Below are 22,520 nucleotides of genomic sequence, written 5' to 3'. Positions count from 1 at the left end.
ATACTATACCAACTGTCAAATTTAAACGACATCATGAAATTCCAGGATGGAATGAACAAGTTCGTGACTTTCATAACATTGCTAGGGATGCATTCATGGTATGGGTAAGTAATGGAAGACCTCGTACTGGACCAATATATGAATTGATGCGTAAAACGCGGGCAAAATTTAAGCTAATGATTCGAATGTGTAGACGAAACGATGAACAAGCGAGAGCTGATGCGTTAGCTTATAAGTTATCACAGGGGAAATCTCGAGACTTTTGGAATTCAGTTAATAATATGACTAACAATGTTGGACCTCTACCATCTACTATAGAGGGTTGTGATGGGCAAACAAGCATTTGCAATATGTGGAAAAAACATTATGAATCGCTTCTTCAGTCTGTAACAAAATGTCAAAACAAAAATCATGTGATATCTGCTGTGAATGTCGTGAATTACCACGAAGATATGATGGTCACCTGTAATGAAATCAAAGTAGCCATTAATAAATTGGAAAAGGGAAAATGTATTGGAAAAGACAAACTGTGCTCGGAACATATCATATGTGCGGATCAAATACTGTGTGTTCTACTAGCCTTGTGCTTTACTGCATTATTTGTACATGGACACCTTCTTCTTCTATAAAAGTCACAACTCGCCCGTTTTTGCTTGTTTTATGGACGCAACAAAAGCGTTTGACAGGGTAAACCATTGGAAGTTATTCAAAAAATTACTTGATAGGGGAATGCCTGTATTCATTGTGCGTTGTCTATTGCATTGGTATCGAGGTCAAACCTTTTGTATCCCATGGGCTTCAGAAATATCTGCGTCCTTTAGAGTGACCAATGGAGTTCGACAAGGAAGCATTCTTTCGCCGACGTTATTTTCAATTTATATTGATGATCTCAGTACTAGGCTGCAACAAGCGGGTGTTGGATGTCATTTAGCTGGTAAAATACTGAATCATCTTTTTTATGCTGATGATATTTTGTTAGTTTCACCTTCTGTCAAATCATTGAAAAAGCTCGTTGAGATCTGCGAGTGTTATGGTGAGGAGTTTGACATTCTTTTCCACAATACTAAGACAGAATGCATGTCATTTTTTCCAAAAACGTGGGGACAAACAAGGGTCCCAAGCGTGTATTTGTATGGTAAACCTCTGGTTTTCGTCTCAGTGAAAAAGTACCTGGGCTATATGGTGTCATCAGATGGCAAGGATGAAGCTGATATGAAGCGACAATTGCGGTGTATTTATGCTAGGGCAAATTTTATTTTACGAAAATTTATAAAAAGTTCAGAGTACGTTAAGTGTTTGTTATTTAGAACGTATTTATACAGTATATATTGTCTGAATGTTTGGTGTGATTATCGTACACAAATTGTGAATACTGTGCGAGTGGCTTATAATAACGCTATAAGATTGATCTTTAGCCTTAAACGGGCTAGCAGCGCCAGTGGTAATTGCGTGAGTAGAAATATTTTCAACTTTGAATCTCTTCAGCGCAAGGCATTATATAACTTCAGTCAGCGTCTACTTACGAGCGATAATGCTTTAATTCGTACTTGTGTCAACTCTGACAGTTTTTTCTTATCCAAATTTTGGACTAATATTAGACGTTGTATTTATTAGTGTTCGTGTTTGTTATGTATTTAATATGGGACTTTTTTGGCCTGAAATAAAATAAAGGATTAATAATTGTATAATATAATTATCGTTAGTTCAAATTGCATTTAATGTGATATTTCAGTTCATTTTCATGAAATACAAAATAGTTTGGAGTAAGCCTCCCGTTAGCGTGGGAAACGTTGGTTAGCCTGGTCGGGAACAGAGCTGTTAATCTGCAAAAAGCATTGTCTATTATTGTCTGTGGAAATTTAGGGGGATCGTAACGTAACTTTGTCTTTGTCTTTGACAGACAATAACATTATCGGCGGCTATATAATTAATTGGATTACGCAACGCGAGTAGCCAATCAACGACTGTGTTGCAGCTGGTGATTTCTTGCAATAATGAGAGACAAGCCATGGTGTCACTAGCCATAATTACGTTTCGTATACGTATATGTATACGTACAGGGAATTATATTGACCTGGTTCAGTAATTAAATATTGAATTATTGTATGTACCATACCATTTATTCCAAACTCTGATAATCGAGACCAATCATTCACACTGGAGTACGGTGCACTGGATTTGATGGAAAGGGGAGGGCGGGGGCGATAAACGTAAAATGACGCAAGCCTGATCGAAGTCTTGATTACAGACAAATTCACCTATTAGCGCCATCAATGTAAGTTACTTTCGTCTATATTTGATTTTGTTTCGAATTTTCAGCTGTTAACATGGAAATGAATAAGAAAAGTGGAAGTTATGACGTTTTGCCACAGAAAGAGGGAAATGCGAATATACAAATCGATCAAGTAAGTCTGGTTTACGTGTATTCCTAATATATATTTATATGTACACTGGTGCGTTTTTCAGCACAGTATGGGGGCTTTCATCCGTCCGTACATCGCATTATCTAAGAAGTTCGTGGATTGATTGAGTACATGGTTGTAATGTGATGTTATACTTAGTCTTAGACCTTAGACGTTTTCTGTTCAGATACAAAATGCTCGGCTGCCGGCCATATTTGGCCCCAAAATAGCCTAAAAACCAACATTTTATATGTGTAGAACAGTATTTTCAGCTGATAATGGCCGTTCATATTCAAACTTCCAAATATAGGTAACACCTGAGGCACGTCTGTTTTTTTCGGATTGATTCCAAATTTGCTGGCTACCATCATTTTATTTTTGAATACGATCACTGGTTTTATTCAGATTTGGTAGAGAGGCAGTATATTCTTTCACGAATATGCAAGTGGATTTTGGCTTCGATTGTTTTCCTGCCCGATTCTACCAACCATGAAGCGCATCTGCTCCCAATCTAACATAAATATCCCACAATGCACCATACTTCCTAATTGCAGTGAATCTCGAATTGTTTGGCAGTTCGAGTCATTTGTTCAGTGTAGAAATAGTAGATACACTTGGCCAGATTATAAATAATCTTACAGGGGATACAGAAACGCTTACATTGTACTCACTTACATATAGGAAACATTATAGTTTTGGTTGACGTGCTATGCAGCCAGTTGACTTTGGGCGCTTTTTTAGCTGAAAGGAGCGTTTTCGCCAAAAAATGACCTAAAATTGTCCAGAAAAATATGGGGCAAAATAATATAATTGAATGTTAAGGTGCGCATATATGTAAACTTCAACTATCGGAGTACCCCATGCACCGATTATCACAATTATACCCTGATATAACCTGATAAAGATGGCGCCATCTAGTGACGTAGTGTTTTTGTGACGTAAATGACGGTAACGAAAGAATGACAGCGTTTTTGTTCTGTGGCCATCCGCCAACAAAATGATGTTTTGAGAGATTCATTATAGCCTACTAGTAAAGAATGAATAAAAACACCACCTATCTCCAGCATAGTTTTTAAAGGGCAATCATTGCTGTCATTATGATATTAGTCAGTCAATATGTCGAATGTGTTGTTTTATTTCAGGATGTCATTCAAACTTGTGAGGACATTCGTGGTATGGAGGAAGGTCGTATATCTATGGTACACCCCAACAACACTGGAGCTCAGGGAGATAATGCTATGAAAATCATGGAAATCGAGCTTGCAGAAATGCTTGATGATGGGCCAGCCGAAAACTGTTGTACCAGGGTGCGTAATCAAATAAAATCCACAGACATACATAGCATCCTTCTTTAATTCTTCTATTTACAGATATTCATATTTTTTATGATTTTATTAAGTTGTATCGTTCTGTGAAAAATGTTTTTATTTAGCAACAACAACCCATTTTTTTAAAGATACAATATCAAACACGGTCATTGAAACATTATAACAAATACACATACGCAAAGTTGTCAACCATGGATCAATTCGGTTGACGGATAGAGCAGTTATGGCGTATAAATTCCTCAACGTTGTTTTTTCACCTTTTTCTCAGGGAATTGAAAAAATCCAGAACACACTACACAAGTGGTTCACAAAATACAAAAGTTGTCTGTGGTCATCTACAAAAGTTCTCCTCCTCGCCTTGTTCGTGGTTTATTTCGTGGTTGCCCTGAAATATGACGTAAACAATGCCATATCGCTGATCGTGTTGACAAGCTGCGTGATACTATGTGTTATGTACGCTCTTATCAGAGACCATTTCGGTGACAAAGTGTACCGTGTATGTATAAGACCAATCAGACGGTTTATCGTACAACATTACAACATAGTGAGATGGTGAGTAGCTTTCACGTACAGTCCGCCACGTGCGTCCTCTGTCGGTTGACACAAACTGGTAACGGATGGTGTGTGTACTCTAAGAAAATTTGTTTATATGATGATTTTAAAGCAACGTCATATTCTATTTTGAAATTTATTGGATAGCCCAAGTTTTTTTCAAAATTTCTGATAATTTTTCATTTCATTTTATAGTATTTTAGCAGAAATAGGAAAAAAAATGTTGTCCGTGGTTGCCTTTGGGCTATTGCGAACGATGACATAATCCAGATCATCTATCCTTCTGATATCTCACCGATAACACCGGGACGGATAGTTCTGACAGGAAACAAATCAGTTTTCTGTTCTAATTCGTAGGTTAAGCGGTATTGTTGTGTTGGTGCTACTTATAATTTGGATTGTGGTAGATACGTCCAAGAATCCAACAAATATGCTGTCACTAGTCGGACTTGTTACCATCATTTTATTCTGTTTTGTATTCTCCAAGCATCCCTCTAAGGTAAATATATAATAACCCCCTTTTACATGTAAACGGAACACTATAAAATCATCATATGAAATTTTCCTTGGGATACAATTTTGATATTTTGAGTATATAATTTTGATAGTGTGAGTATATTGTTGGGTGAGGGGTCTAAATTCTACGAATAGCACTAGAGAAAAAAACGAGTTACGATTCACACATTCTCTAAGATGCATGCAGGCCGGCAGGAGAGTGCAATTATCGTGTCATCTGAATGGTTAAAGTATTGGTCGTACACGACCTTGTATTTGTGAGCTTGGTACAAAGTGAGCCCTTACAATGTCACGTGTTACCCATACCCATTTTCAGTTTGCGTACCGACTTAGCTAACTTAGATACCTGTTCACCGAGTCGCGAATATTTCTTGCGCAGTTGGTCCTGGTCTTGCTTAATTTCCCCCACTTCCCGTCGTATTTCATCACCATTACGGTTATTTTCCGTCAAAAGATCAGATTTCATATCTTGCATAGCCCTAATAATGCCCTTTTCTGGTCCGGGATTACTTTCGATGTCTCCAGCGCATAGTAACATACTTGGAATGTGAGGATTTACGAGTGACTCGCAGCAGTTGAATGTCAGTATCAAGTTCGAAAATACGGAATGCATGAATGGACTTGTTACGTAACGCAATGTATATCCAAGTCCAAGTTCATGAATAAATTACCGTTTTCGATCTGCATTTCTTCAGCTACGTCATTTATACATGTTAATTTTCCTGTTTTTTCCAACCATACATGAAATTGGTCTATACCTTTGACCACCATGTAACCGCCACCAATATTAATAGAAAATACAAGGGTAATACACATCATTCTATACACAAAAACGTTGAGAGGAGACCATCTTGAGTATGACGTATAACCGTCACTAAGCAAAACTGCTTTCCAACTTTTAGTTTGGGTAAACAAAACAATAATGGCTCTCCACGCCACAATTCCAACACCCATCGATGCCACTTTATGTATCACTATTTATAAACTACAGATAGTCAAGTAATACTCACAAGTAACGAAGAATATTCAACTTTTTCGGAGAGCGCAAACAGACAGCTCACACTCATCTCTAAAAGTTACTAAGCATTCTACTATAACTACCTGTGCTTTTAGTTACCCCCTTCTGCTATCTTAAACAGTGAGCTCAATTGTTATTTTACATGTTCATGTTGAATTGTAGGTTTAACTTGCTAAAATGTCAAAACCAACTCCAAAGAAATGCGTACTTAGTTGAAGAATGTATTATATTCTACATAACGACACAGCTGTCACTTTAAACGATATTGTTATATACGTCACCTTGACGTCACAGCAATGCTTTATAGCTAGATTAGGCATATTGTTTGTTTATATCATTCAGCAAATTATGACATTGACCACATCATATATGTTAATTGTAGATTCGGTGGCGGCCAGTCATATGGGGGCTGGTGATCCAGTTCTGTCTGGCTATAATCATCTTACGCACTCAGTGGGGATTTGATGCTTTTACATACTTCGGAGAAGAAGTTCGCGTATTCCTTGATTACACAGACGCTGGGACAACGTTCGTATTCGGACCGCAGTATTATCTTCACAGATTCGCCTTCAAGGTCAGTAGGGGTATTAGTTTGACTTTCTCTGACTTGACAACTCGATTTGTAACTTTTTTGTATTTTGTGACGGCTACGATAATATATATCGTTAAGGGTAAACATGTGACTTATGTATTTCACTGGTCAACTAAGTTGACATCACTGTGATAGGTTTGTAACATCATAATATTTCAATGAGTACCGTCTCAGTGGTACAACAAACTACAGTTGAACAAATAATTGAAAGAAACACTATTCAAACGAACTCGGTAAAAATCTACAGATTGCGTTGTCACATTCATTGTTTTTTTGTTCTAGGTATTACCTATCATGCTGTTCCTAGGTTCTATACTTGCATTGTTATACCACGTGGGCGTGATGCAGGTGGTTATCGGTAAACTGGCGTGGTTCTTACAGTTCACCATGGGATCATCAGCGACGGAATCTATGAACTCGGCTGGGAACGTCTTTCTTAGTATAGTTAGTATCCAAATGCACAAATGTTCATATATACACGTTATAGACACTGTTCATGTATTTATAGGATGCATATACTTTTGAGGAGAGGTCATATTTATCCTAGGTTGTTGTATTTTCAATGAAATACAATAAATTCAACGACATTCTTTAAACCTCTCCCAAAATAAAACTCGTATTTGTTTCCACAATTGTGATAGACAAATCATTCATATCTTGCCTCAAAATATGTGCTTGAAAATGTGTGCCGACAAGAATATTATGTAATTATTACGAAAATTATTATTGTAGGCAGAGACACCTCTCATGGTAGCACCGTACATAAAGAAAATGACACTATCTGAACTTCATGCTGTGGCGACTGGAGGCTATGCGACTGTCTCTGGAAGTGTCATGGGTGCTGCTATTGCATTTGGCCTAAGTCCTTCATACCTAATCACCGCCTCAGCTATGTCAGCACCTGCATCTTTAGCTATATCTAAGCTGTTTTATCCGGAAACAGAGAAATCACCATCAGACAAAAAATCTATTCAGATAAGTATACCGTAAGTGACTTGGACAATTTTTACAATTGTATCAATCGTGTTATACTCATGGGCCAACGCTGAATTATCTGATCACACATGTTACCCAACACGGATTTGGTATCACCCGTTTTGCCAATAATAAGGAAGTATGATATTAGTTACCTGTCTTATTAAGAAAGTGCAGTTATTAGATATAATTATCAGCAATAAATGAAGTTACAAATAAATAAAACACGAGCGCAAATGACTTATCATTCTTGTATACAGATTGGTCTTAATCTTTACTGAATGAGAAGACGTTAAAATAATACCTTACAGTTTTGGTGAAATAAACTGTATGAAAACAACGCAACCCGACACCCGATTTATTGTGCATTATCAAACAAATAAATGTTGTTCTACATACTATATATTTAAGGTAGAGATGCAGTTTATTTGGCTTGCTTTTTAATTGAGTAATTAGACAATGAAGATCGTATTATATATCCAACATGTTATATATTTTCTGAAAGCTTATTATACAAACTTTGTAAAACTTGTCTTTATTTTAAATATCCAGAATGCGTTTTTGATTTTGGGTCAAAAATATGCTTTTTTGGACAAAAGTGGTTTAAAAAAATGAGCTTAAAAACTTCAAGTCCGTTTGTGGGTAAAATTACATCACTGGATACCTTGGTATACTACTAATTCAAATGCGTCCACTCATCTCTCTAACGGCTTTCAAAGTCTCACAGCATGACCTCAAAGTTCACTCTTTTCTATTTTTGCATAATTTATATATCCATGTTAATTGCGGACTTGTTATTTTTGTTCCACTCGCCGTAATAAACTGTCCGGACGCATTTTGAAGGGGAACACCTTGTCAATAATGTGTTAAAATTTCGAGGCAAATGGCCAAAGCGTCTATCAGCTATTTTAATTTAAATCCCAAGAATTCACCAAAAATAGAAGACGAGAAAAAGGCTAATTTGCATATTTGCGCGTTAAACCGGGAATTACTGCTTTGTCATACTTTCTAGACTATTGAAAATGAAAGTTAACGTATAGACATAGACATTTTATGTAAAATCGTTGGACCAGAACAACTACTCTTGAATATATAAATCAGAAACACGTCATTCATACCAGTGTTTTGATGGGATCGGTAAAAACACGTGGCAATGCCCAGTAAATATGACGTCATCTCATGAATTATTAAACAGGGGGCGGTCCTAGGAAGGTGACCTTTTATCACGATCAAAACATCATGCTTCTCGTCGATGTATTTTCAATAAAAAATCTACGAGTATTTCAGAGCCTATGGTTTACCGTGAAGAGTACAAAGTGGGATATTAAATTATTTATCCTTGATGATTTTTATGTAGTATTGAGAACCAACTCCAGGAAGCGAACGCACAATAATGAAGAATCGCGTAATCCTAGAATCGAAACGCGAGGCACAGAAGTTTTGTTCATCGTTTCCAATCCCATTTTTCCCACTGAAACATATTTGTTAAAAGAAATATTTGAATTCTGTTCGTTTTTTAAGGAGGCATTTATATATTTTTTCCGATTTTGGCAACGCCTTATTCAGGGATTTTCTAAGACAGTCGCAGACAATCAGCGCACGGATGTACGTACAAAACATGCTCTTGTACTACCGGCGACGGTACATGCTCAGTGTATTTTTTGAGAACAATTATTTAAAAATAAAATCTCTCAGTCAATCAGAAACTCGGATTCATGCCTTCAGGAAAGTCATGTTTGGACGCTGACATCGATTTTGTTTTTCGTTCGGTGGGCTGTGATGCCTTCAGTGTAGCTTTTGCCTCTTCCGACATAGAAATCATCTGAATCTTCTTTCTACCTCTCTTTCTTTTCACACCACGCAAAATGTAATGATAAAAATTAGGAAAAAACGCTGAGGAAATATAATGTTTGGTTTGCTAGCGAGCGAGAATAATTTGAGAATAATTGCACATGCGCGTAATTGAATGAACTATGACCCGTACAATCTCGATTTGCATATTGTCAATCAAAGGTCCTGTTATTTGGTTACTCATGCAAATTAGGCAATTGGACATAAACATTGCCACGTGTCAGTGTTTTTTATTTTTAACCAGAAAATAAACAGCAATTTTAACTGTGTCCCAATAAGAATTCATTGGTCAAATTTTCACAGAATGTTCTTTAGATAAAAATCTATATAAAAAACGAAAAAAACTATTTTTGATTGAAATTCACAAATAAACTGCATCTCTACCTTAATATGTAACTCTTAAGATTGTATTTGTTCACAGAAAACACCAGAATGTGCTGGACGCTATTTCAAGTGGTGGGTTGGCCGCTGTCCCATTATGTGTCAGCGTTGCTACTAATTTCATAGTGTTTCTGGCAATACTCGCATTTTTGAACGCTTTTTTGTCGTGGGCAGGTGGAATGATTGGTTATCCAGAGCTAAGCTTTGAGGTTAGTTGTCAAATTTACTACCGTTATAAACCAGCCAATGGATTTCCCATGCTTTGCCAATCTACAGAATAGAACTCGTTAAACTATAACATTAGGTGATTGAGTGACGACTTTGTTTGTGCAAACTCATACTAGTGTTTGTTTCATAAGTTGACCTTTGTGATAAGAAGACTAATAGTAATGTATTGCGTTAATCGCACATTATTACGTATACATGTGTATTGATAATGGAGACGCGAGTTTAAGCGATGTAATGAAAAACAAAGATTATATACAATTAGAAAACAGGAAAGATTTTGTAGGTACCATATCAGACGTGTGTGTAGTGTGGCGTAGCCATGGGGTGTTAGTGATGTGCCTTGCTTGCTTGCTTTGGCTTCAGCTGCTGCCGCTGGCTAGAATCAGCGAAAAGGGAGTCGAGTGTGTAAGTCTCCCCTGCCAGTATATAGCCTCTCCTATCTATCTCTCTGTGGTCACACCTATAAACTGGACTCCTTGCGGCTCCAGGCTAAAGAACTGGGGATCTAGAGGTGCAGAATGCATGGTTCACCGGCGTGTGGACACGCCATGACTCTGTACCAATCCTACCCTCCCTCTTGTTGGAGGGGTCATCTCCAACTGGGTAGACAGGACTCATTATCCATGTAAGGAAACCTGTCTAGGAGAGAAAACTCCAAAATGAAACAGGAGAGAACAGTCCCTCTAGCCCAGCAAAAGCAACTGTTTTACAAGAGAAAACTCGGATTACAAACCAAGCGATGGTGGTAACGCTTTGAGAAGGCAGCTCTCCCCATACTGACCGTCTGGCGACCCATCACAGAGCTACAACATTGTTATGGAAACGAACACGTAACTCACAAACATGACATCCGAACTTTTGTGGGTGACTACAATGCAAGGGTGGGCCAGAATATAGATAGCAAGCGAGATTGCAAATGTCAATGGCTCTAGTCTACTGGACATCTGTGCAGCCAATAATCTAGTGATTGGAGGGTGTATCTTTCCCCACAAGTTCATCTACAAATACACATGGACCAGCAACGCAACGGGAACAATGCCACAGTTAGACCACATTCTCATAAGCAGCTGAAGGAGGCGCTCACTCCTTGATTGTCGTACCAACAGAGGAGCAGACATCGGGAGTGACCATGAACTCGTGATAGCCAAGTTGCGTCTGAAACTGGCACATGGACAGAAAAGCACCGTCACTAGGTTAGATGTGAATCAACTGGACCCACATTGCAGGGAAATCTACAGAGCAGAAGCAAGTAGATGCCTAGACGATGTGGACATCACTACTGCAAGCTCAGTGTAAGAAGCATGGTGTTCTTGGAGGGAGGCAGTAGGTGATGCAGCCAAGGCAGCCATCAAGCCGAAGAAGCGGAAGCACCAGCCATGGATCTCCAAGGAGACTGAGGACTCGGTAATGGAAAGGAGGAGAGCGAAAGGTGCGAGGGACCACTTGGGAAGAGAATGTCACAAGCGGAGGTTCCGAGAACTGGACATGCTAGCCAAACAGAGTGCCAAGAAGGATGAACAGAAGTGGTTGGATGATATGGGTAGTACAATGGGCCAGGCTGCATACCAAGGCAATACCAGGGAACTGTTCCAACTTGTCAAGAAGGTATCGGGAAAGAGAAACCAGTCAGCACCCACCATCAAGGCTGCAGATAGTACTTCTCTTACTGAAAAGGATGAAGTAAAAGAAAGATGGGCAAGCTATTTCAAGGAGTTGCTAAATCGTCCACCACCGAACAGAAGACTCCACCATATGGAGAAGATAGGAAAGGAGCTGCAGGTCTCTCTTGACCCCTAACAATCGGAGTCCAGTCCAGAGGGCTGCAGATCAGCTGAAGAAGTACAAGGCGTCAGGACCAGATGGGATACCGGCTGAGCTCCTTCAGCACAGATATTCTGGCAACTAGATATTCTGGCAACCCAGCTCCACCAGCTCATAACCAGGATATGGAATGAAGAAGATATCCCAGAGGACTGGACCAACAGCCTTATCTGCACTATCTACAAGAAGGGAGATATATAACTCAGATATAACTCAGTGTAGCAACTGCAAAGGTATCCCCCTACTCTCTGTACCAGGCAAAGTTTTCGGGAAAATCCTCATGAACAGAATACAAGACCCGCTAGAGAAGAACATCTGTGAAAACCAGGGAGGCTATCGTAGAGGTAGAGGCTCATAGACATGATATTCTCACTCGGGTTGTTTATGGAAAAGTTCTTAGAATGCCAACTGCCAGCACTTGCCGTATTTGTAGATTTAAAGGCTGCCCTTGACAGTGTTAATATACCCTCCATGTGGCATATCCTGCAGGACTATGGGGTACCAGACAAGTACATTCGGCTAATCCAATGTGTGTACAGAGACTGTCAGGCATCCGTCATTGTAGATGGTCAGCAAACAGACTGGTTCAACATTGAGACAAGAGTAAGACAAGGATGTGTGTGGTCACCCCTGCTCTTTTGTGTTCTCATTGACTTTGTCTTCCGAAAGGCATGTGATAACAACCAGGCAGGCATCTGCATGAGATGGCGCACACAAATACTCAGAGGAATCTAACCTGGATGATATCTCTCTGGCTTGGATTTTGCGAATGATGTTGCCTTGCTCGAATCCAAGTCCGCAAGTGGCAACAGATCACTCCATGACCCTGGCGGAGAGGTTGGCTTGACGCCCAAAAACCAAAGCTATGGGGATTAGAGATGTGGATCCAGTGATCACGCTGGGGGATACTCCTGTCGAGGCTATGGACAGTTTCAAGTACCTGGGTTCTTATGCCACAATGATCAATAAACTGGACACAGAGATCCAGGTGAGGAAGCGTAGAGCATCAGCAGCCTTTTCACAGCTGAGTAAAGTGTGGGGAGTACTACTATACTACTCTATGGAGCAGAGACGTCACCCTCACGGAAGAACACAAGCTGGATGCCTTTGACAATCAGTGCGTCAGAAGGATCCTCAGACCCATCGAGTACGAAATTCAGCCATCAGGGAGAGAACTCAACAGCCACCAGTCTCCCTATGGTTGCAGCAAAGGTCACTCCGATGGTTCGGACATGTATGTCGTATGGGACCAGCGAGACTACCTAGGATCCTGATGGATTGGAATCCAGAGGACGTAGGCCGCCAGTGGAAGAGAGAAAGGCACCCGACAAGATGAAAGGAGGCAGTTGAGAGGGATACATGGTCAGCTACTGGTGACATCTGCTCCCTTGCTGCAGACTGACAAGAATGGCGAAAGGTGGTCGCACTAGTCGCGATGTAATCGCATTGTTTGCGAAAATAATAAACAAAAAATATCAGACGTCCACTTCATTCACATTCAATTCACATCCACTTCATTAAGACAAAGCAAATGTAAAATCTGAGTGTAGGAATATGATTAGCAAATGATTACAAGGCTCCCATAATCCCATGAATACTCAAATTAGTTGATGAGCCATCAATGTGACCTTTGAGTGACTAGAAATTGACTATATTTTACAATCTTAATGTTCTAAACACTCTATAGTAACGATTATATCTAATATAATTATACAACTTGATGCGACTTTTTAGTGGTTGGAAAAGTGAGACTCATAGGGAAATGGGGCCACTGAAGAGATTTTATATCCAATGAAACACTCCCACTTGAATTTGCCTGTAACGTGAAATTGTTATTAATAGTTTATTGATTTTCCATAAACCAAACAACTTCTTGAAAACATTTGTAGTATGTAGTACAGAATTTAACCTAACTTGCATGTGTATTGCAGGTGATTTGCTCATGGATGTTTATGCCAGTAGCGTTTCTAATGGGAGTTGACTGGGAAGACTGTGCTATCGTAGCTGAACTCATTGGCATGAAGATTGTCACCAGTGTATTAGTTTCATATGATAAACTTTCTGTCATAGTAGCGAACCGTGAACTTGGTCTGACTCCAACAATATCGGTAAGCTCTCTTGTAAAACGGATACCACCACACAGTTCAAAACCACTACCATTCACTACGTTCAATTACCCACCATAGACTCAGGTCAGTCAAAATGACTATTTTGAACTGTAGGCATTAATCTGCAATTCAGCCAATGATGGAGAGAGAAATCTAGGTTAGAGAAACCCCATGAACTCATTGATTTTTCTTTGCATCACAAACCATGTGACCGAGGTAATGAGGGTGACGCCATATTGCCACATGCTCACTCCTGTTTTTTCTCTGCTCCGTTGGCGGCTTGAGAAAATGGTACATTTCAGTCATCCAGATTTTTTCCTGTCTGGGTTTTTGGTCATGCTAGCTGTTACCTGCGTGGCAGCCGACGATGTGGCTGGAAGTCTTTCTTATTTTTTGTCCTGTGTCGCCTTTTTGTGTGGTTTGCTTGGAAAAAAAAATTGACCTTGTTGTTGGATCTCTTTGTGTCAGCTTTTAACTGTTATTCGTCCCACTCATGCATGTCTTGTGTTTTTGGAAATGAATAGGAAAAAAGGGTAATACACCAGAGGCTTCTCACCTCCTAATGTATCGCCCAAATGATCAGACTGTTGTATGGCAGTTGCCACCAGGAATTACCAGCTTGGAACCCACATAGCAAATGCTATTTGTGTTTGGACTGTGTGCGGGGCCCGGAGTTTTGCCTAGAGAATATTTGTAACAACTGGGATTCCGAGGCCTGGGATGCATTCCAATGCCATGTGCAAATTGCCGAGACTGAGTCGCGCGTGCAGTAATGTGAGCAAGAGTGAGTGGAGTGCTAGTATGAGTGGAAAGTCCTCCCACTTGTCTACCGGTGCCTCGAGTACCGCGGCAATGAGTGAGAGGCGCGACAGTGGATATTTTTCGCCCCTGCTTATCAGAGGGTTTGCCTGATCATACTGGCAACGGCGAGGCTGTGCCTGGAGGTTTTTTACTTCTATGGGGCCTGTTGTGGGTCCCTCTGTGGATCCGTCCTAGCATGGTGCTGGGTTTGCTTATGAGAATCAGGCTTTGGTTGACGACCTGCCGGGACAAATTGCGTCATTTGCAGAGGAGCAGGTTGCCTCTACTGCAGTTGCCCCTCGTTTGGCAAGCCGGAAGCAGCACACCAGCAAGCGATATTCGCGTGCAAGAGATGCTTCCTCCTGGGTACGACCTGCCCATCGTTTTTGGGAAGCAGGTGGGGCACAGACTGGTGGTGTAGATCACTGTCAAGACCTAGTCCACAGGTAGCCGATTGGAAGGTGGGGGTGGCTCAGGCCTTCAATTTCGGAGGGGACCAAGCTGGGCAGGACATTGTTTTTTGTACCCTCCTCTGCACTCTAGGAATCGTCTGTAGGATCCAGTGACAAGGGATTATTTTTTTTATATTTCCCTGAGTCCTGCCTCACACCTCCTTCGAGGACCCTCAGACACTCACAGAGGGGTCACGCTCTTGCTAATTTTTTGTCTTGAAAAGTGAAAAGGGGTTAGGCGATATCTGATTCGTCGGGTGCAACCTCTGGCGGCCCCTCAGAGTCCGTTAATTGTAACTACTCCAAGAGCCACGCCATTAGGGTGATGTGGAGATCATCAATTCTAGTGATCAGATGTTCAACCCCCACCCTCGATCCTGAAGCAGTTGATGGGCGGATCTTGGTCCCCAGCAGAATAGAGGCCTAAGTTCCTAGGGTGGGGCAATTTCATGCTTAACCTCTTCCGCTGGACCAGGTGCTACCCGATCGATGCTGTGTTTGAGAGCCAGCAGTCTGGAGCCAAATCTCACGCCCGACCAGATCCCTCAATTCTTTCTCCTGACCACAGTACCTTTTTTGGTTCTGTGGGGCGGGCAAAGGTGGATGTCCACATTCATGGAATATTTCGGTAGTTCAGTCTGAAACTATTCACGCCCTGAGATCAGAGTGGCAACACTCAACTTTCGAGTTACAGCTGGCCCACTGGAATGCATTGTTTTGCACCTCCAGCACTCTGAAGTCTCAAAGACAGAAAGGATATCCTGCAGTGTCATCTGGCTCTTGTGGCAGAGGCTGCCTCTGTACAGCGGGTTGCTGTTTTGGCTGTTTTCACTGGGTGCTTCACCACCTCAGTTATGCAGACTGGACCTCCCCCACCCTCGTTCATTTGAGGATGGAAGGAGCAGTCCAGTGCTTTGCGATCCCACCAACCAGTTGGTACAGGTGAGACCCGCGACAAGTTTGGCTACTGCCAAGGGCAAGCGGAAAAGACCCCAAGCTGAACGACCAAAGTCGGCACCCACTGGCCAGAAGAAGCCAGGAGGCAAGCATCCCGGCTATTCTGGGGGAGGGAAGAGCGGCGGCATGCCCCCCAGGAACAACCAGGTGTTGGCCCCCCTATTCCCGGATGATCGCACACCCAGCTCACAGGGGAAGCAAGTTTGACTACACTAATACACCAGTTGGGCTTCCTAGTTAATCAAGAAAAGTCCCATCTTTGGCCAACACAACAGTTGGTGTTTCTGGGCATGGAGTTCACCATGAAGGCAGGCTTTGTACGGCCCTCCCAGGCCCGCTGCCTGACACTGAGCGACCTAGTCAAACGCCTACTCAGCGTTCCCTCCAGGTCCCCCTGAGAACTGATGCGAATCATCGGAATGATTACCTTAGTTCACAGGGTAGTTTCCCAAGCCATGTTACACAGCCGCCCAGTACAGTGTACTTTGTTGCAGAACTGGGCCACCTGGAGAGGCGAGTAACTCTCTCAGACCATTGAGGGATGCCTTTCCCTGGTGGTCGGAAATTGCCAACCTCAGGCAGGGGGTCCCCCGGGACCCACTCGCCATGGCTATGACTCTGGTATCAGATGCCTCCTTCACAGGTTGGGGAGCACACCTATTCGACAAACAAGGCCAAGGAATATGGCCCCTGCATTGGGTTCAGAACCTCCATATCAACTGGCTCGAACTGAAAGCATTGCCCTTAGCACTGATACAGTTTCTACCCGTAGTTTGAGGCCACAGAGTCTTGCTTCCCACGAACAACACAGTGGTGGTCTCCTATATCAGCAAGGAGTGGTGAACAGATCCCAATCGCTGTCAGTCCTAGCAGTGGAAATTGTCGGTGCCAAGCTTCCGACGTACATGGCACTCCTGTCAACTCCAGGAGCCTGGGTCAGGGATGCTTTGTCGATCTCGTGGGCCCACATGGACATCAAGCAAGGCCTGATTTCCTTCCACTACTGTTGAAAATGTTAGTCGATTTTAATTAGCACCACTCAAATATCTGATGTGGAAAACAGTCTTCCTACTAGCCCTCGCCTCAGGTAGGGACATTGTACTTCTCAGACAGGTGTGCCACCTTTATGGACAACCAAGTCATGCTAAAGACACTCATATGCTGAGACAGGCTTCTGGAGAACGCAAAATGTCTTTATCAACTACTACCTAAACGATACCCAATCCTCATGGATCCCTGTGCATATACGAATAGTTTCGGCAGCATGCTTTTGCAGAGAGATTTCTACCATCAGTGCTCTTTGAAACTTCCAAGGTCTGACTTTCGGCCTATGCCCTCATTCAGAACTGTTTTGATCTTTCGTTTAAAAGCTAGTTGCCCCAGAATTTGGGTTTGGTCTAGCGTTCTCGGACATACTGAACCCTGTTACAGTTTCAGCATTTTGCTTTTGTTCTGGGGACATAACTGGCAAGGTAAGACACCATTCATTCACTGGTCTCAACTAGGTGGTAGTCGTAAAGGTATTATCCCAGACTGGGACACCTTTTTATCATTTTTCGGTCCGCTTGGAAACCCGCCACCTATTGGCATCTGACTCTGCCTACAGTTCAAAATAGTCATTTTGACTGACTGAGGTCTATTGTGCGTAATTGAACGTAGTGAATTTAGGCCAGGGGTTTTCAACCTGCATATTCACATGGTTGTTACCCACCATATACTTCATGTCCCTCCCAACCACCCCACCTTTCCATAGTGTTGGCTTAGTCCTCGGTGTGGAGAACACGAACCAGACGTAAGCATGAGGCATTATGACGTCGCCCTCATTACCTCGGTCACGTGGTTCGAGACGTAAAGGAAAGTCTATGAGATTATGGAGCTTCCCCTGACCTTGATTTCTCTCTCCATCATTGGCTGAATCAAGATTTATGCCTACAGTTCAAAATAGTCATTGCGACTGACCGGAGTCTATGATGGGTATGATTATGTTTGCTGTAAACATTGCGTTGATTATTTTGTTTGTGTCTGATATTATGTGGGCCGCTTGCTGTTGCTTGCGACTTTGACGGTAACAGCTTCCAAAATAAACCAGTTTCATCGCAATTATAAACATGTTCCTCAAAATAACCACCTTCATAGATAATTTCTCTCAGTTTTTCGGGAAAAGTTCCGACAGCGTCAATGTTCCCAGATCGAGCTTCGCCTTGGATTGAGACTGCGTGTGTCGATAGCGTGTCTTCTTTGCCATCGCAAGAACCACCCTGAACTGGCCTTAAATTCAAAGTCGTCATATCTGAGTTGTATGCTTTGCATTGGGTGATGGGACCAGATAGTGGAGTTCCGACAGACCGTTCTTAAAGAAACGTAAACAGCTTTATCGGTGTCATCATTGTCGGACACTTTCGCTTGTTTTTCTGTTCAGTCCCGCCTCTTGGTCAACTTTGAAAACAAATTTACTTTTCATTTTTTACCAACCCACGAATAGTGGGCTCAACCACGTGCAACCCTTAACTTGGTTTGACACGGTCGATCGCCGTGAGTTTATGGCGTACGAACAGGCTGTATAGCTTTCGCTTTGACATGCTGCTCAATTGAGAAATAGAGATCAGAATTCTATGAATTCAACTCATTGTAGCGAGTTTTTGTAGAGGTATACCAAAATGGGACCGGCCAAGAAGTACGTACGGTCACTACTCGACACCCCTGTTGACACCTTTAGTAAGGCCGCTGTTGCTCATTGCGTCTCAGCAATTGACGGACAGTAGGTGTTAAGTTGTCTCTTTAACGGTTAGTTAAAAACACTATGCCACGAAACATTAGTCTTTGTACTTCAAAATTGCTGTCAAAACACAATAGAAATTTTGGGAGCCATCCAAGTACCCGCGACTTAGCCGAATCGCGACTTACCGAGGCGCGACTTAGCGAGGGGCCACTGTATGTTAATAGGCGGGTTGATAACCCTCTGCCTAATTTCCGTGGGGATGGGGGTGGCGCTATTTACATTTGTACGGTCGAAAGAAAATTCACATCTGACAGCGCCACAGATGACGGGCCAGTTGTATGTCTGTTTTTACCAAGACTTAAATTAGAGCCTGTATTCAAGTGACTTTTAAATTAGTAATTATGCCTACTTCCAAGAGGTGTTTTGAAATATCCCATATCCAAGTAAATGCTTACCTCATATAGGTTCATGCACCTTGGACATGAATGCACCTGTACAGAGATCTGGTCGGTGATGATTCAAAATTGCCTAGGGAAAACAATCAAACAAAAAAATGGTACATACCTTCTTCCAAGTTGAAAAGCCACTATTTGTGTGTACTTTTGCGTGCGATGTCGCATAAATGCAAATTTAAAATAATGCACTGTCCCCTGATCAGCCAAGCAGTTAGATATACTAGTAATCACCAAGATCAAACACGTTTTACGCATGTGTAAATGGTATACATTTCCTTCATTATTGGACACTATATGCTATATACACAACAAATTATATCAGCAATTACATTTATTATACACTATGCCTTTATAGCCTCGTTCTGAACTCATCGCTACATATGCTCTGTGTGGGTTCTCTCATCTGGCTGGTATTGGAATGACGTTGGGGACGCTCGTCGGACTTTGTCCTGAACGCAAGAGGGATATCAATGCCATCGTTGTTAGAGCTATGATTGCCGGGAATTGTGCCAACTTTATGACAGCTTGCATAGCAGGTAAGGAAAATCGGAAGTACATGTTGGTGAATGAATGTTAGTACTTAGTACATAATAACATGTGTAAATATGAGATTATCTTGTTTTAGAAAAACATGTAAGTCGCTCCCTTTTGCAATGAGGTGCGCTCTGTGGCATCAAAATGACGTAGACGGTTGTAATCAATAGACATATCAAAACTATATCGATGATGTGGACGGTATTCATACATTCACCAAATCACATTGCAACTAAAAAAATATGTGTTTGTGCAGTTGACCATTTTTAAAACAATGATGCGTTTTTTTCCTGATCACAACATCCAGATGAAAAGATATGATCAAACTTCCGACGAGCTATTTTTCATAACATTGGTAAGACAATCGTACAATATATTGTTCAATTATCAATCTAATACATTATGAATTCTCACATTCTAGATTTGGTCAGTCGAAGAAATCGCCTTCCTTTCAATATCATTTTGAGTCACCACATGATCGGTTAACACGCACAAAATTAACCTAAGTTGAACATGGAATATAAATTCAATACATCTCAATTGGACATCGGCACAACATCAGATAAATAGACTATGACACGTGAAAATAAAACCACAATGAGTACTAGTCGGCCGGTGTAGAATCAAGTCTCAAAACAAACTGATGTACGTCTGTAATGTGGGATGCGAGATGTTTATTTCAAATTTCAATAACAGCGTACCCGCGAAACAGCTGAGGACATGTCAAAATGTCGCGATTTTAGTTTAATCGACGAAAATGACACCAAAATCTTAAAATAACTATAAAGAGCATGCAATACACTATCATGTTAAATGCTTTTATGCGTATCAGAGAAATGGTCAATTGTCATTATTATCTGTATAACAACTTTGAACAAAATTGGTTCAGCCATGTCTGAGAAATGTAGTGTTCCATGCACATGTATAATGTCAGGTAACACTCCCACAACCTATCAGTATCCCTTTGAAAATCTCAATCCATCATAAGCGTTTTTGAAAGCATGCATGCCTAATACATTCGACTTTCTAACCTGTTTATAACAATTTTCTTCTATTTTCAATTGTAGGCATTTTTTATCAAGAGAACATGGCAATTATTCCAGTGATAGCAAATATCACTTTCAATGCTACCGCTGTGTCGGACAACCAGGGCCTCACAACTGTCATGTAAAAATCACTGTATGCTGCCACAGACAGCTGGAATGTTACGACTGTAACATCGATAATAATGCGAGCACTATTCCGCACCTTAACACTGCCTTGTAGAAACCACCTCATTTGTCCTAAAATGATAACAACAGTGTTTTCTAGTAAAATGAAATTATTATAACCATGAATATTTTACTTCACCAGCAGAAAAAGCAATAATAATCAAAATAGCACAATTTAACTCAAAATTACGAAACTTTTGAAAATTACTATATAACTACGTATTACTAGCTGTGTTATTGGAACAACTCGGGGGATAATATTATCTCCCGTGTTGTTGGGACCACTCAGGAATAATATTATCTCCCCTTTTGTTGGGACCACCAAGGGATAATATAACTCCCTTGTTGTTGGGACCACCCAGAGATAATATTATATCCCTTGTTGTTGGGACTACTCAGGGTTAATATTATCTCCCTTGTCGTTGGGTCTACTCAGGGATAATATTATCTCCTTTGTTGTTTGGGCCACCCAGGGATAATATTATCTCCCTTGTTGTTGGGACCACTCAGGGATATTATTATCTCCCATGTTGTTGGGGCCATTCTGGGATAATACTTTTTCCCATGAACCGGTCATCACTGGAATGATAATTTTATCCTACTTGCACGATGCATAGACCCTTGATATATACATTATATTATTCCACTTGTCCCATGTATTAGACAATATAATCTCATCAGTGGTGGTCAATATTCTAAATAAATTAGCTTCGTCATAGGAATAAGCAATACGCGGACAATTATCTATTCCATAGTAGGGCAATACTTTGAACCAGTGTGATTGCCTTAGTTGTATATATAGTGAAACAGGTCGAAATCAAGCACCGTAAAGGTAGACATATTATTTGGTTTACACTGTTGTTCAGTGGGATCGTTTATATGTGATGGAAAACCATGTTCCGTATACTAGAGACACACATACACGGTACTCAATTTCATACAACATTTTGTATATTTAAGTTTTATTATACAGTAACCAAGTAATATGGCGGTTTTAGAGGCAACCGCTAATGCCGCGGAGCCGAAATACTTTATTTGTTTTGCATGTTGAAAGATGTGTTTGTTAATTTAACAACTTCAGTGAATTCACATCTTCAATTCGCAGTTGAAAGTCATTGTAACCATAGGTCTATGTTGTAACACGTTATATTCGTGGTTACCATTTCGCTCTGGCCACCATAGCACTAACTGCCTACTTTCTTCAGTTTGGTTGTCTCTTCTCTCTCTTATGGTCAGTCATTTTCTTAGATTAATCTTTCAAAGTAAAACACATAGTTGTTTATTTTAGCATTGTTAAAAATCAAATAATGATACAAAGAAATCATATAATACAACTCTCAACTATGGACGATTGCACTAAACTGGGGGATATTTGGATAGAGCTTAAAAAAGAGCACCAAGTTGAACGTAGTGGGGCATAACCGGACTTTATAGGCAAACACCATACATATGACCCAATATTTACAATGACCAAGATGAGTATGAATATATTTCCATCTCATGTTGAATCAAAAGCAGCAGAAATGTTTTCATTTGCTCGAAAAAGCAAACTGGGTACCGCCATTACCCATAAGTCTCTGCGTATTTCAGTCATTGTTGATATACTAGTACGCGGAACA

The 22,520-nt window shown here is 40.9% G+C and overlaps 1 protein-coding gene across 1 annotated transcript; it reads left to right on the top strand.

Annotated features, from left to right (window-relative positions):
- Positions 1 to 729: 729 nt before the first annotated feature.
- On the top strand, positions 730 to 20,861 carry LOC144348123 (solute carrier family 28 member 3-like). Its single transcript, XM_085500570.1, has 12 exons — positions 730 to 1,231; positions 2,320 to 2,405; positions 3,545 to 3,709; positions 3,999 to 4,282; positions 4,640 to 4,781; positions 6,199 to 6,390; positions 6,691 to 6,852; positions 7,141 to 7,394; positions 9,656 to 9,824; positions 13,596 to 13,772; positions 19,512 to 19,692; positions 20,758 to 20,861. Exons 1-12 carry the CDS (start codon positions 730 to 732, stop codon positions 20,859 to 20,861), a joined length of 2,418 nt encoding a protein of 805 aa, XP_085356696.1.
- Positions 20,862 to 22,520: the final 1,659 nt, after the last annotated feature.

This window comes from Saccoglossus kowalevskii, chromosome 6, assembly GCF_978046115.1.
Source record: "Saccoglossus kowalevskii chromosome 6, keSacKowa6.1, whole genome shotgun sequence".
In the NCBI taxonomy this organism is placed as follows: domain Eukaryota; kingdom Metazoa; phylum Hemichordata; class Enteropneusta; family Harrimaniidae; genus Saccoglossus; species Saccoglossus kowalevskii.
This window is presented reverse-complemented; position numbering and strand designations above follow the sequence as displayed.